General features: G+C 43.7%; 1 protein-coding gene across 11 annotated transcripts in view; it reads right to left on the bottom strand.

Annotated features, from left to right (window-relative positions):
* Ttc8 (tetratricopeptide repeat domain 8) overlaps positions 1-15,181 on the bottom strand; it is a 97,698-nt gene that overhangs the window by 51,302 nt on the left and 31,215 nt on the right. For 8 of the 11 annotated variants that reach the window (XR_010052075.1, XR_010052074.1, NM_001106752.1 and 5 more), the window contains 4 exons: positions 13,298-13,385; positions 10,954-11,064; positions 1,390-1,529; positions 1-88 (listed from right to left, as the gene is read on the bottom strand). The exon at positions 1-88 is cut by the window's left edge and continues 87 nt beyond it. Coding sequence is in view for 9 of the 11 variants with exons in the window: in NM_001106752.1 (NP_001100222.1) it covers positions 1-88; positions 1,390-1,529; positions 10,954-11,064; positions 13,298-13,385 (427 nt within the window). In the remaining 2 variants the exon portion in view is untranslated. Of the gene's footprint in view, positions 89-126; positions 1,081-1,389; positions 1,530-10,953; positions 11,065-11,909; positions 12,373-13,297; positions 13,386-15,181 lie in introns of those variants that run through there. The other 3 variants (XM_063261761.1, XM_039112066.2, XM_039112069.2) reach the window with 3 other exon arrangements.

Here is a 15,181-nt window from a genome sequence, read left to right as displayed (position 1 = left end):
AGTCATGTCGTACTGCTGGGCATAGAAGCAGCACAGCCCCAGGTTGTTGAAAAGCTGGCAGTTGTAAACTCCCATCTGCAAGAGGCGCCTTTCCAAGGAGGAACACAACATTTGCTATCAGACTAACTTTATAAATGGAAACATTTTTTTAAAAGTTAGAAATGAATTCATTTATGACCTTTAACACAAGCATATCAGGAAATGTTTATAAGATCAGACAAGTATTTATTTGATTGTATTCCAAAAGATTTATTAGAAAGAAAGTAAAATGGTCATAAAGAGTAAAGTTTGCACGTGTTACTTCAGAAGCCTCAGTGCCTTCAGGGAGTTCCCTGAGGCCTGCTCCAGCCCTGAGGAACGTGCTCCCCATTTACCACTAGGCCTGCAGTTGCGCCCTGGACTCTGCTGTCTGTGCTGCATGGTACATGGGAGCCAGTGGGCCTCTGCCACAGGAGATGTCCCTGCAGGTGGCTCTCTGTGCCCCCTACTAGCTTTCCCACGGCAGCTCAGGAGCCCCACTTTGCTTCTACATGTCAATTAATCCCACAGTTCAGACGCACAAAGGAGAAGCCAGCTCAGCGCTGTGAGAAGCCCATGACCCACTTTGGGATGGAGAGTACAGCCAGCTGCATGTGCACTGGATGGCATCTCTGTATTTTATGTTCCCAGCATGTGTTTGGGAAGGACTTGTCAGCTGTCAATCTACCCCTATGTATTACAAGGGCTGAAATCACAGGGTAAAAGTGAACCTCAGGGCCAGAGGGATGGCTTAGTGGGTAAAGGTGCCTGTCTCCAAGCCTGATGGCCTGCTTTTGATCCCCGGGACTCACATCTTTCGCCCTCCACAAATATGGCCTGGTACATACACCCTCCTAGGCATTGACAGAAATAAAGAGTGGATGTTTGAAAATGCATTTTAGAAACCACATTCGGAATAAAATGTGCTTAAACAGGACCAAATTGTCTTAAGACTTGGAAAAAGCTGAAATACCTCACAAAGCAGGTGACCCTGCTTTAAGTCTTCCTCAGGGTCCTGAACACAGAGTAGCTGCCAGTCCCTTCTCGCTTCGGCCTCACCATCTTTAGGTATTGTGGTTTTAAGAGGCAGTGACAAAGAGAAATAGTTTAAGTGGCTATTTAGCTTTTGCTGTTTCTTGATGACTAGTAAGCACCCACCCTGAACTGAGAACTTGGCCATGCAGGTTTCTCCAGGGTGCCAGCCCACACACCCCAAGTACCGAGTACCCCTTGAATCCTCAGAAAGCAGCCAAGAGATGCATTCCTAGAACCATACGCTTGTGGCCTATGGAGACTGCATAATTTGTCTGCATTTTCCTTGAAACCTCACTGTTTCAACAACTTTTCCTGTGGATGCAATGTAAGGCCCACCTGTAAAACCGGAGGGCAACCTCTGGCTGGTCAGAATAAAAGTGGTTGCTTCCAATGCAGGCAATGGCTTCCACATGAGTATTGTCTTGTTTGAGAACCTCTTTGTAGTATTCTGCTGCGGACGAACTGTTGTTCATTTCCTGTTCCCCATCCAGAGAGAAGAGCAACGTTTTAGTAACACTGGACAAGGATCTGCTTCTTTCTTTTTTCCAGACCGATTTAAGTTCATTCATTCAACAAATATTTATTTCGAGTCTACCATATGTCAGACGCTATTCTAGATGGTAGGGACAAAATATGAAGGAAAGCATGAAGTCATCGTCCCCAAGGAGGTGACAGCTGGTGGAGAAGACAAACAAATGAGTCAGTATGAGACACAATGTCAGGGACGGATGAGCAATGTAAGAAACAGAGTAGGGTGAGTGGAGAGCAAGGGAGGCAGGGTTGCCTGTTAATGGTCACCTTGGAAGAGGCCCTGTCTGACAGAGAGGCAAATGAAATGTGGTGTCGAAGCCAGCATCTGTAGGGACAGCCTCACTTGGCAGAGACCGACCACACAAGCCTACAGTGAGAACACTCAGGAGAAACACCTCCAAGTGAGTCTGGAAGGGGCAGTGCCTAGGACACCAGAGCGGCAGCAGGGCCTTCAGAGGCTATGGGGAGAGCATCGGACTTCATGCAGAGTGGAGAGAGCATCAGGGATTAGAAACAGAGGCACATCACCACCATACTGCATCGTGTCTAAGAGATCACCTGTGGCTGACTGTAAGGCATCCAGATGTGGAGAACAAGACAGAAGATCAGGTCTAGGAAAGAAACGGAAGCAACCCAGACCAAGTTTAGAAATACATAGTAGGTAAAACCCAAAGACCCTCTGTACTTACTGTATACATCTGTAAAAATGGTGATCACAAATGAAGGTCTCTATTGCTCTGACTTACAAAAGCCAGGTTTGCAGAAAGAAGCCAACACAAATGAGCCTTTAGATGACCTTTAGTAGGGGAGACGTCATGGTGACGAGGGACAGTTGAGGCAAAGTCACTCTTGGGAGAGCATCAGGAGAGACTGCACCATCCAGAGGCAGTGTAATGCACTACTAAAGGGAGGCCTTTAGTTTCCCCAAGGGAGCTCCATGAGGAGAAATGCCCAACATGCACAGTACGCCGAGGGGCCTGAGGAAAAGAACCTTCAGTTTCCAAGGACAAAGGTGGTTTCTGACTCTTAACAGGTTCTTGGAGTGGGATGGGGTGGGCAAGCTCCACTGCTTGAGACCTAAGCTGGCCTGCCCTGCATTCCAGGAGACACAAGAAAGAAAGGCACTAGGTAAACTACAGGATTGATGGTTGTCCTAGGGACTGTGGGGAGGGGAGGCTGGGCTTGCTCACAGCAGCAGTGGAAGGGAGGGGACTGAATTCCCTGTCATTTAGGTCACTTTGTCAGCTCTGTCCCAGAGCTGAGAGGGGTGTGGCCTGAGTTTCACGGTGGAACAGCTAGTGGGCTTGGGATCTAACACTAATTTTATTAAAATTTGAGGTATAATCTTACCGTGTTGCCCACTCTGGGCTTGAGCTAACCCTCTCTCTCAGCGTCCTTAATAGCTGGACTACAGGCAAATGTCAGCACATCTGGCTCAACAAATGTAATTAATAAAGGTCACCACCGCTTAAATCTACCTCATGAACCAGTCCATCCTCAATGAAACTTTGCTTATGTCTAACTTCGCACAGATCTCTTCTGCCTCTCAAGTCACGTGACAGTCACTGTCACCCACACACTTGTTCTTTTCATGGGAGGACTCTTATTTATGTTAGGTTTGGATCACCACACAGTGCTTCTTTTAGCAGGACTTGTTTTAGATACAAGGACTTGTTTTAAAACAGGACTTGTTTTAGATACAAGATTCTCAAAAAAAAAAAAAGAAAGAAAAAAAAGAATACAGCAAATACATAGGCGAATGCCAGCAGCAAAAAAAAAAAAAGATTCTCTAGACCAGGATGGTGCCCCCAGACCACATTTGCATACTATATACATGTAAAAGAATATGTAAAATAAGTTCTTTCACATGTGGAGTCAAATTCTTCCAAGTCCTCTTTTCACTTGGTCATCCTTGTCCAGGTTTCTCAAAACAGTACTGTCTGTGCACTTGGTGCTTTACTTTTAAATTTTATTAATAATCCCACGTTTGTGGAATATGATGTACAGCCTTGACAGGCACATGGGACAGAATGAGCATCTCAGGCCATGCACACATCTGTGGCCTTATCTACTTCTCATCTCCTTGAGATGAAGACAGTTAAGGTCTTCTGCAATGCTCCTTAAAAGTGCTCCCCACCACTGCCCAGGATTGGCTTCCAAGCTCCTGACAGCTTTTGCAATGTTGATGCCTGTGCTTCCTGTCTCTAACCAGCAGGTGTCAACAAAAGCTTTCAGGCAACGATGAGAGATAATTACCATGTTCACCCTGTTGGCTAATTGGAATAATTGCCAGGTTCTCACAAGAGCTGCAGATGAGAAAAACTACACAACAGCTGCTATTTGGCTACAAGGATCAAAAGAAACTGTGGTATATATAAATGCAATGGAATATTATTTAGCTGTTAAGAAGACAAAATTATGCCGTTTGCAGGAAAAGAAGTAGAAGTGGAGATCATCATGTTAAGGGAAAAAAGCCAGGCCCTGAAAGACAGGCATGTTTCTCTCTGTACTTAGAAAGAAAAGACTTGAAACAGAAGAGAAGAAAGACAATTATCAGGAAGGAGGAGGCAAAACATAAGAGAATGGTAAATGGTAAATCCCAGGGTGGTAAGATCAAAGTTCATGATATAAACACGTGAGCATGGCATGATGAAACCCGTTACTCTGCACAGTGACTTCACGGTAATGAAAGGAAACATGCTATGAGGAGGTCAGAGATGTTTAAATGTGAAAATGGGCTTCCTGTGTCTCTATGCCTGTGTGTGTGTGCATGTATAGTACTGTATGTGTATTATGTGTAGAGATGCATTACATGCACATGTATGGACATGCACATGGGGGCTGAGGGTCAACTTTAGCTGTCGTTCTTCAAGCACCAGCCACTTTGGATTTGACACAAGGCAGCTCACTGGCCTGGAGTCCCAGTTACGCCCACTAATGCACTGCTCTTTCTCGGTGAAGTGTCACTGCCAACCAGAGCACGTGTTCTGTCTTGCGTGGACTATTTGTGTACACATTTGGCTGTGTCCAGATGTCAATGCTGGGTGACTCCCTCTATTGCTCTTGTTTTTTAAAAAATGGTGGCCATCAAGTTCTGGAAATTCAGGGCACTACCACCCTGGTGCCGGGACTGTATGTTTCGGCACTTTCTGACCAAAACAGACATTTGCATTATTGTTTTTCTTTATACACAGTGGTGTTTCATTGTCACATAAATCACAAATTACCCAGGCCCTTTGGGTGAGCCCTGGTTTCTTTGCATTTTTAACAAAAAGAGCAGGGTATAAAATCTGCACACCATGGTGGAAAATTCCCAGAAGTAAAACCACCCAAAGGGGGTTGGGGATTTATCTCAGAGGTAGAGCGCTTGCCTAGCAAGCACAAGGCCCTGGGTTCGGTCCCCAGCTCCGAAAAAAAAGAAAAAAAAAAAGAAAGAAAGAAAAAAGAAAAAAAAAACATCCAAAGAAGACCCAGGTTTGCAACCCGGTTTGCAGTCTCGGTAAACGTAAACGATTCCAGGTGGGCAGCAGCAACACACGCTTCCACACAGTGTGCGCACGCTGAGTCTGCTTTCTCATGCCCTTGACAGCCTCGGTTCTGTGGAAGTTCTTCACCTCCGCCAATCCAATCAAGGGGAAGGTGGCGCATGGCTGGTTTAGCGTTTAATTCTGACGGGCACTGGGCATTTAATATATGAGACATCATACGTGCGTCTCTGTGAGCTGCCAACTTGTGACCTTTATCTATTTTCTGAGCTAGCCTGCCTTTTGCCCTTTCTTACTGGCATTCTGTGCGGCTACAATCGAACAGCAGATGCAGGGTGGTTTATAATGAACAGGAGAATATTCAGCTCTGTCTGGGAGGCTGTGGAGCTCAAGATCAAGAGGTGATATCCTGTGAGGACCACCATGCCTACCTGACAGTCACGTGTCACCTGTCACCTGTCCCAGACTTGACAGGCATTTGCACTGTTAATATTTCAACCTTCTAGTTTGATCTTAATTAAATTTTAATTTTTATATAGAATTTTTTTGGGGGGGGGGATCACAGAGTTCCTCCTGTCTTTAGCTTCCCAGTGCTGGGAATTAAAGGTGTGCACCACTATGCTTGGCTTTGATATGGAGGAAATCTTTATAGGAAAGAAAGTTTTCAAATATCAGTCTGCTGTTGTGGCTTTATGAATTGGTATTATTTAACAAGATTCTCTTCATGTAAGAAAGAGCACTGGAGGCCATGAGTTCCATTCCCAGCACCCAGATGATGGCTCACAAGAGGATCTGAAACCCTTTTCTGTCCATGTGCATCAATTATGAACCGTGATGTACAGACTTAGCTGCAGACAAGAATACTCATAAACATAAAAATAACTAAATTTAAAAAAAAAGATTTTTCTCATTCTAATTTATACAAATAGTAGGAATTATCTAGATCGGGTTATCCTGGGATGTCTGTGTAGACTATTGCTATAGGGATAACCCAGTCCACTGTGGGAAGCATCATTCCCTAGGCATGGGTCCTTACCAGTAAAAAAGAAGAAAGGTAGATGGAGCAAGCAAAGCTGTGTTTGTTCTCTGCTTTTTCTTATAGGTAGCTGCTTGACTTCCTGCCTTGACTTCCCCTTGGTGATGAGTTTGAAACTGGGATTGTAAACTGAACGACTTCTTCCCTAAGTTGTTTTTGTCAGGATATTTTATCATAGCAACAAGAATGAAACTAGAATAGTGTCATGTTTTTAGGCTTTAACTCTTTTTAAAATCTGAGACTTTAGAGGTGGCTTGCTCAGTAAAATTCTTGTTGCAGAACACTGAGGTCCTGAGTTCAATCCCCACAAACCACATGGAAAAGGCAAACATGGTGCAAAGGAGTGCAGTGCAAGGGCTGAGGAGGTGGATGCCCAGGGCGTGTTAGCCAGTCAGTCTAGCATTAGCCAGGTTGATGGCTGCTAAGGATTGACGGTAAGGTTGACCACTGGCTTCACACACGTGTACATACATGTATACAACTAGGCACACAATTTAAATATGGCTAAAATAATTCTTTAGTGCAAGAAATATTTGCTCTATTTTTAAACTATTTAATTAATAATCTAATAACCCAACTGACATAACAGCCGGTGTTTGTCACATCCCAAATTTTCATATGGACTCTCTTTTGTTCCTTAAATTTGTTCCTGAATCAGAACTGGTTAAATCATAATAGTTCTAAAATAGACTTTAATAACATATCCTTAAAATAACATTTCCATACATATAAATATCACCTCCAGAGTGTAATACACTTAATATTAGTGACTTTTAAAGTGGTTATTTCTGAGCCAATTCGTGAAGCATGAACTACATCTACAGTTGAATCATTTGAAGTAAAATTGCAAACTGAGGAAGAACATGAACACTGGCATGGTTCTGCTCTGAGAAGCCAAAGTGTGTGTGTGAACATAAAAGCCTGTGTCCTGCTTTCCAGGACTTAAACTGCAGCAGGAAAGAGGCCAGCCCTACCCCTCTCACACAGATGCCCAAGGCGATTTTCACACACAATAAAGTGGAAAGGGCATAAGAATAACATTTCCAGCCAAGAACACTTGAAATGAGGGCCCTTCTATTAAAATGCCTTAAAAAGAATCAAAAGCATCAAAAAATTCAACAACAAACAAACAAATAAACAAACAAAAACCATGACCTAAGCAAGTGTCTGTAAGAAACACAGGGAAGTCGAGGCAGTTTGACGTGTTCAGCGCAAAACGGAGCACCCAGACCCACAGCAAAATGATCGCACAACAGGAAACGAACAAAGAAACAGAAGAGACCCCCAGAGAAAAGCGAAGTCCTCAGAGACGAACGCAGTGTAGCTGCAAACTAAGGACTTGGCTAATTGCCTCTCAAACCACTGTTACACAGAGAAAAGGAATCCTCCAGAAGTCTTGCTTTGGTGTGTAAGGAAAGGAAATTAATTGTAATGCCAAGGGGGCGATACCCCATGTAACCGTTTCTAGCCTACGCTGTCACCTCCGCCGCCGGTGGGCTGCTTTCCTCTCCCTATCTTTCTCCCGCTGCTGCAGACTCCACTGAGGAACGAAGGGCAGAATGTAGCTGCTGAAAAACTGTAATCTATAGGACCACTGGGAATGGAGGTACACAGGGGCAATCCCAGCACTCCAGGGAGCCTGACGCAAAGGGAAAACACCAATCTGTTCCAGAGCCATGGCTCCTCCCAGCTTGAGCAACAGTGTCTGCAACAAACAGGCGGAGATGGAATTCTTCTGAAAAGCAACTGCACATAAAGATGATAACAGTTTCCTAGCTCTCTCTGCCAGCATCTTCTGTCAAAAAGAGAGGGATAAAGGGTCTGGGAGATGCAAAGAACAGGTCCAATGGTCTAATCACCACCCAAAGGTCACCACCATTGGCAGCAGCAAGAATTCCCCCAGCTTTAGAAGGTGACTCTATTTTGTTTTCTTTTTAAGCATCTTGGTCAAAGATCTATTCATATTCCATTTATTTAAGGTCCCAAGTAAAGATAAAAAAATATTGGCAGTGTTTCTTTGGATGGGTCAAAGTCTTCTTTGTATGTATGTATGTAGTAAAGTTATGTTTCAAAAAGAAAACTTTTTTTAGACAATTTGAAAAGTATTTATTTTCATTCAAAATGTAATTCCTTGGTAGGGTATAGTAGCCTATCCCTGTATCCCCAGACTAGAGAGGCTGAGGGAGAGTATCACCCCATGTTCAAAGGCAACTTGTCCTACATTGTAAGTTCAAGGCCAGTCTGGTCCCTGTTTCAAGAAATAAAACCAGGGATGGAGAGATGGCTCAGCGGTTAAGAGCACAGAATGCTCTTTCAGAGGTCCCGAGTTCAATTCCCAGCAACCACATGGTGGCTCACGACCATCTGTAGTGGGGTCCAATGCCCTCTTCTGGTGTGTCTGAAGATAGCTATAGTGTACTCACATACATAAAAATAAATAAATCTTTAAAAAAAGAAAGAAAGAAAGAAAACCAAACAAGACACAGAATTCATGTTCCTCATACGAAATTTGAAAAATATGGAAAGTCTAAGAAAACAAAAGTCATTCACATGCCATTGCCTAGACATACCAACCCTCAATCTCTTCCACTTTTTTAAACCAATATTACAAGTTAGTGTCTTCCAATGAATTCATAAAAAATAGGGATGTGCTTGCCTAATATCATATTAAAAGTTCTAAGAAACCTTTAAAGTCAAATATCAAAAACTACATATATAGATGATTATTTTATTTATAAAAATATATTTAAGAGAATCTATGGACAAAGTCTTAAAACTTAGAGTGGCTACTATCAAACTATCTTATAAAGTAATACATTCCTACTCACCACTGTCAAACAGAAATTACATTTTATTCATTGAGTACATCCATTCATAGTAGTACATCCACTCACAGATATACCTAGGAATACATGTATGCAGGAAAGAGTTAACAGAAGACCTGAGACTGCTATTCTTAGAGAGGTATGCACTGGGGAACTCAGCTGATTCCTAATCTCATATAAACTTTCCCCAGATGACAAGAGTACCTTGCTAATGTGACACTGTTTGTACCATGTGGCTTCTGCTGATACCTGGTAATTGTACAAGAGTCTGAAAAACCTGGCACATGATCGGCATGTGGTGTCCACACAGTCTCTGATAAGATTCCTGGTAGACAACAGTCTGCAGGAGCTGTCACAACTTGTTGCTGGGAGAATTAAGTGTGCTCCTTGTGTTGTGACTCTACTCTGCAGCGAAGCTCATTAAGACACAGGATGTTCTCAACAGAGATGAAACATTTTATCCTGCAGGGAAGCTTATTAAGCTCAAGAAGGAAACAATTCAAAGGCTTCAGGAAGTCCCTGAAACTGACCAAATGCATTAGCTTCCTCCTTCCTGGAACATATATACACTGTAAAGGCTGCTTGCTGAGTAGCACTCTTAGACAAGCTGAGCTGCCTAGGAGAGACTCAGGCAATGAGTCAGGCAAGCAAACACCAGTCCAGCTGCCTAAGAAAAGCAAAGATCAGCTGAGATATCTTGGAAGAGCCCAACCAACAGGTCTCCAACCTGTTGAGCTGCCTGGCTGCAGGCTGACAGTAGACTCTAGGTTTCCAGCCTTCGTGAGCTACACCCATGCTGCTGTGGGCCGTGGTCATGCAACAGTCTTTGAGTCATTCCTGTCCCTGTAAGTAACCCTTCACCTAGACTCCTGTAGGTAACCCCAATAAAACCCACTGGTTCCCCAGTGTGGATGTTGGTGTCATCCATCCTTTGTCTGTCATTGATGCCCGAGCTAGGATAAACAGGTGTTCATTTCCATCTCTGCAAGCAGGGTCATGTAAACTCCACCAGCAGAGGCCTTTTGGAAGCTCATCCCTCTGAACTTTGCCCAGTAGCCTTTTCCCTTTACTGATTTTGTTTTGTATCTTTTTCACACTAACACAAGGCTCCTTGGGAGCCCGTTGCATGCTGTGTTTTGGGAGTCTTCCTAAAGCACTGAATTTTAGCCTGGCTTGGTAACTACCAGCACAGCCTCTTTCTGGAAGTAATCACAAAATATCCACTGGAGGACAAAGAAGAATGAAAAAATGATGAGTTATGTCATACTTGAGAATGGAGAGAGGCAGCCTATGTGCCTACCCATCCCCATCAATCAAATAGTAACTAAAAATCCTAGTTGTTAGGCCAGCGAGGACTATGAAAGGAAAACAGTTCTTAAGGCATCAGCTTTAAGATCAACATGGCAGAGCAGACAGAAAAGTTTTCAGCTGTAAGGGGAAAGCAGGGGTAGGACTGCCTGACCCATCCTTGGGGTCACTGTGATACTACAGGAACTAGCTGGGAAGAGAGCTCAATGGGAACTTTCTACGGTATCTGAGAACATGAATCTAAAACTGGTAAGAATAAGTAAGAGCTCAAACTGTGAAGGCAATCCCGATAAGGCACATCTACCAGGCGCCACTAGAAAACTAGGGAAGTGTAGCTAGTATGAGACTGGGAAGAGGCTGGACGAATAGGCTAGTGGAAAGCTCAAGCCATATGAAATGGGAAAAACTGATATTTGATGTTACAGATATGGGAAAGGATTTAAGTGTGCTGAGATAACAGGCTACCCATACAGGAGAAATAAGTTAAATTCCTGGCTTGTATCATTGACCTCTGGGTGTCTAAAATATTTTATTATAAAAACCAAGTTGAATTAAACAACACACAGCAAAATCTCTCCTTATACTGCTGAATCATGGCCAACGATCTTAATTTTATAAACTGTGCTTTCTACTAGCACCCCAAGGGCCTATGAGCTTTTTAAAGTAGCACATAACCTCAATTTCATACCAACTTTTAAAATAATGTGAACCTTACCTCGTAGATCCTGGCAATTCCACAAAGCAGGGTCACCTCTCCTGGAAACTTATCTAAGCCTTGTTTGAATAGATTTAAAGCAGTCACAGGTTGATCCAATATGATATAAACCTAAAAGCAAGATGTACTTCAATAAGATTATGGGTTGTTAAAATAATAGCATTTCCATGACAAAATTTAGTTATTGATTAGAAACGAATTGTCTCCCAGAAATTACAGTAAGAATTTTCCATGAATATAATTAGATTCTAATAATGACTTTGCAGTTTATCTGCACATGGTGTACATAAAGTTTATCATCCCAAGGAATCTTTACTGTGGGTTTATTATTGTCACACAGACTGGGTGACAACAAAAAAGGGTTTGGGAGTATCTCGCTCCTGCCCACACCAACCCTCCCCGGAAGTCCTTTCCTGATACTCATATCTTTTTGTTTTGTTTCTTGGCCCATTGAGTTCAACGGGGGTAATGTGCAAGGAAAGGGTTCCGAGCTACCTATTGTAGCCTGCTGGGCTCACCAATGGATGGACACACAGCTGAAGACAGACTCTCTCTTCCCTACAGCAGCCAAAGTTCAGCAGGACGAAGGTCCCTTCTTCCACCAACGATTGACTGATTTTAAGCTTGCTCTTATACAGGTACCCCTGACTGCTGTAAGATCCTGATAGCAATGGCCGGTCATGCCCAGAGGACAGCAGTTCACAGCCTACCCCCTCCCTTCCAGCTCTTATGCTCGTTCCTTCTGCTCAAAGATCACTTCTTTGTTGTTGTTGTTGTTGTTATTCAATTTTTTTCACTTTACAAGCCTTCCTCCCCTCCCAGCACCCCATCATTCAAGTCCAACCCCATTCCCCTTAGAAGGGGAAGCCCCCCCCCATCTGGGTGTTGACCCTCCCACTCCCACTCCCCCACCCCCAGGCCACACATCAAGTTGCAAAGCACACTTCTTGGAAATCTTTTGCAGATAATTCAAGATAAACTGCCACTTTATTAAGTCTTTTCTTTCAAAGTGTCCGTGATAAGACTCAGGAAGTGTTTTGATTCCAATAAGGTTGGATAAGGTAGAATTTCCCTTCTCTGAAATATTTTACCCCAGAAGTACTCTTAATTTCTGATTTCGGGGGTATTCTGGAGTATGTGGATATGAATAACCAGACACCTTGGGAATGGAACCCAAGTGTAAACATGAGATTCATTGGAGTTTGTTTCTTTGTTCCTATTTTTGTTTTATGTGTATGTCTGCACATCATGTGTGTGCCTGGTAACCTTGGAGACCAGAAGAAGGTTCTTGGAACTGGAGTTCAGATGGTTGTGAGCCATCAAGTGGTTGTTGGGTCTCAGGCCTGGGTCCTCTGGAAGAGAGACAAGTGCTTCAACTGCTGAACCAGCTCTCCAGACCTCTGGCTGATTTTTTTCCATCTACATGTAAGGCAGTTTTACACAATAACTTTAGTGCACCTGTGTTTTAACTGTGACACACCCGATGATATCAGGTGTGAGATTTAAATCAGGTGAAATTGTAACATCACATTGGCATTCAATAAATTCAGATTCAGGACCGTTTCAGATTTCAGACATTCAGTTTAGGAATGTCCTATCTGTATTGAAAACTCTAGGTGGCCCTTGCACCAGACCAACAGGTGACACTATGTGGCACAATGGACTTGCTGTTAGAAGCCCAGTGGCACTGAAAACATGACCCCTTACAGTCTCATCTTCCTTAGCAGCACAAAGAAAAGTGGAAAACATATCCTGTAGTTACTGCACAGATTAAATTAATCTGTCTTTACTAATAAACCTGCTGCAATGTCCCCTACTGAATCATACACAATAAAAAAGAAATAAGACTTGAGGCTGAGTGAGTAACTAATGCCCCACAGAACAGTCTATGAAATGGCCCGTTCTTAGAGCAGGGTTTGATAGCACAGGCCTGAAATCTCAGCTACCCTGAAGTCTGAGGCAGGAGGATGCTGAGTTCAAAGTATGTCTGGACTATAGAGAGAGATCCTGTTCTGAAAACAGAGGGGTCCTGTTCTCTACAACCTGCTCAGGGTTGGAACAAAATAGACTGCAGACAATGCCTCCCGGTTGCCCACAGGGTGGTGAGTCTGTGCTGCTTTCTTTTATCCTACCGAGCAATCTGTCGAAGGGATTTTCTGCTTTTTCCACAGCCATCAACTCCTTGTGCTGTGGGCACTATCCATATGTTATCTTTCACTTGCTATAAAAAGTAACTCTGAATGTATTGACTTGCCAAATATTCTAGAAGGAACTGGCAACTTTCCCCCATGCAATGGCCAGCACCTTAAGACAGTTTTCACTCAAATTAAGAATATTTACTTACTTTTGCCAGATAGAGAAATGTATCTACCATTTCCTGCTGCTTCAGGGCTGATTTGAACTGTTTCTCTGCTTCACGGTACATTCCTAACCTAGAAAGAGCCATTCAAAAAGTTAGCCATTCAATTGAAGAACCAACGCTCCAGCATTTGTTTCACGCCCTGAGGATATGAACAGACACGGCTTGTCCTAGAGCAAGCACAGAGCAAAGCAGGCGATGCTGTACCTGCCGATAGTCACGTGTATGTTAACAAAGCTGGCAAAGCTGCCTGTCTCCCGCAGTCATGAGCTCGCTATGCTTCTCACGGTGTAAAGACTGCAGCCTGGTTGCAGTAGGACGAGAGCTGTCTGTCAGCGAGGTCACATCAGTTCACCACCGTGAAAGCTTACGACCAGCACATATGGCAAGTGACCTGAATAAATGTGGAGCCGCCACTTCACGGGGAGAACTGGAAGATGGCATTTCCTTGCAAACATCTCCTTCCCTGAGACACTCCCAGCACCCTTTACGCCATTTTGGTGAAAACAAGCGCCACTTGCATTCTATAGCTAAATCATCATTCTTCTACAAATCTTGTTTTCCTTTGCCCTTAGTGGACTGCCTCCTCTGTGAATCTGGAACAGGCCTAAGTCGCGGCCCTGATGTCAGCGTCCACCTCTGTGGTCCAGGGAGCTTTGTCACCACCAGGACAGTCACTGAAACACACAACGGCTTTCATTCAACTTGCCCTTGGTCGACCAGCTATGCTTCTTACCAACTATGCATTCCTAGCACTCTAAAAGCTGCTTAGATGTTATATTTTGAAAAATAAACAGAAACATATTTAGAGTGTGCTTTGTTGTACTAATTTCATGGAAAGGCTGGGAAGAACAGCTCTGATCATTTTTCAAGATGCCAGATTCAAGCACTGATACACTAGCAGCTACTGGAAAGTGAACAAAGGTCAGCGAGATCACTTAGACACCGGAGTGAGTCACGAAAATCGTGGATGGGAATTCCACAGGCAGATAAGGTTTGTGCTGTGTTGTCCAAGGCTCTAGGAGCTACAACGTCATCAGCACACAGGCAGGAAGGTGGACAGCATGTTAGGGACAGGCTAAGTTATCTAGTTTAACCGAGAAGGACATAACAATGAGAGTTATGAACACAGTGAATAGTGAGAGAGGTGGGAAGCAGGGAGACTGAGACAACAGCATGGGACTGCACTACTCGTAACAACCCACACGGAGAACCATCAGGAACCTAACCGCAGCTGTCTGTGCACAGTTCCCCTAGACATACTCAGGAAGGTTTGATGAGAGACTAGAGGCAGAAACCCCAGGGAAGAAGTCACTGTGAGAACTCAACAACAAATATTAAAATGCCTAGAAGTGAATCAGTGGTTCTTATGTGGTCATGACCCCTCTGGCAGTAAAATGATCCTTTAACAGGGGTCACAGATCAGATAACCTACATATCAGATATTTACATTATGATTAATAACAGTAGCAAAATTATAGTTATGAGGTAGCAATGGAAGTAACTGTGTGGTTGGGGTCCCCACAACATGAAGGAGTGGATTAAAGGGTCTCGGCATGAGGAAGGTTGAGAACGCTGAGGGAATGACAATAAAATGTCCAGCATTAGGGTGCTGGAGAGGGTCGGGAGTGCAGAGGAGGGTCAGTAGAACTTGGGTGTGGGATGAGGAGGCTGAGGCAACTTCATCCCCTAACTGCATTCCCTAACAAGGCACCTTTGCTCTTCCAGCTGATGTCATAGATGTATGATGTCCTCCTCTGGGCTCTCATGTGCCGCTGGCTCTTGCTTTCATAATAATGGCAATCACCACGACACGTCCTGTTGTCTGGCTCGGTATTTGAAAGTGTGGACGATCTAACCAATCTTTAG

The sequence above is a fragment of the Rattus norvegicus genome, chromosome 6 (assembly GCF_036323735.1).
Source record: "Rattus norvegicus strain BN/NHsdMcwi chromosome 6, GRCr8, whole genome shotgun sequence".
NCBI lineage: Eukaryota > Metazoa > Chordata > Mammalia > Rodentia > Muridae > Rattus > Rattus norvegicus.
This window is presented reverse-complemented; position numbering and strand designations above follow the sequence as displayed.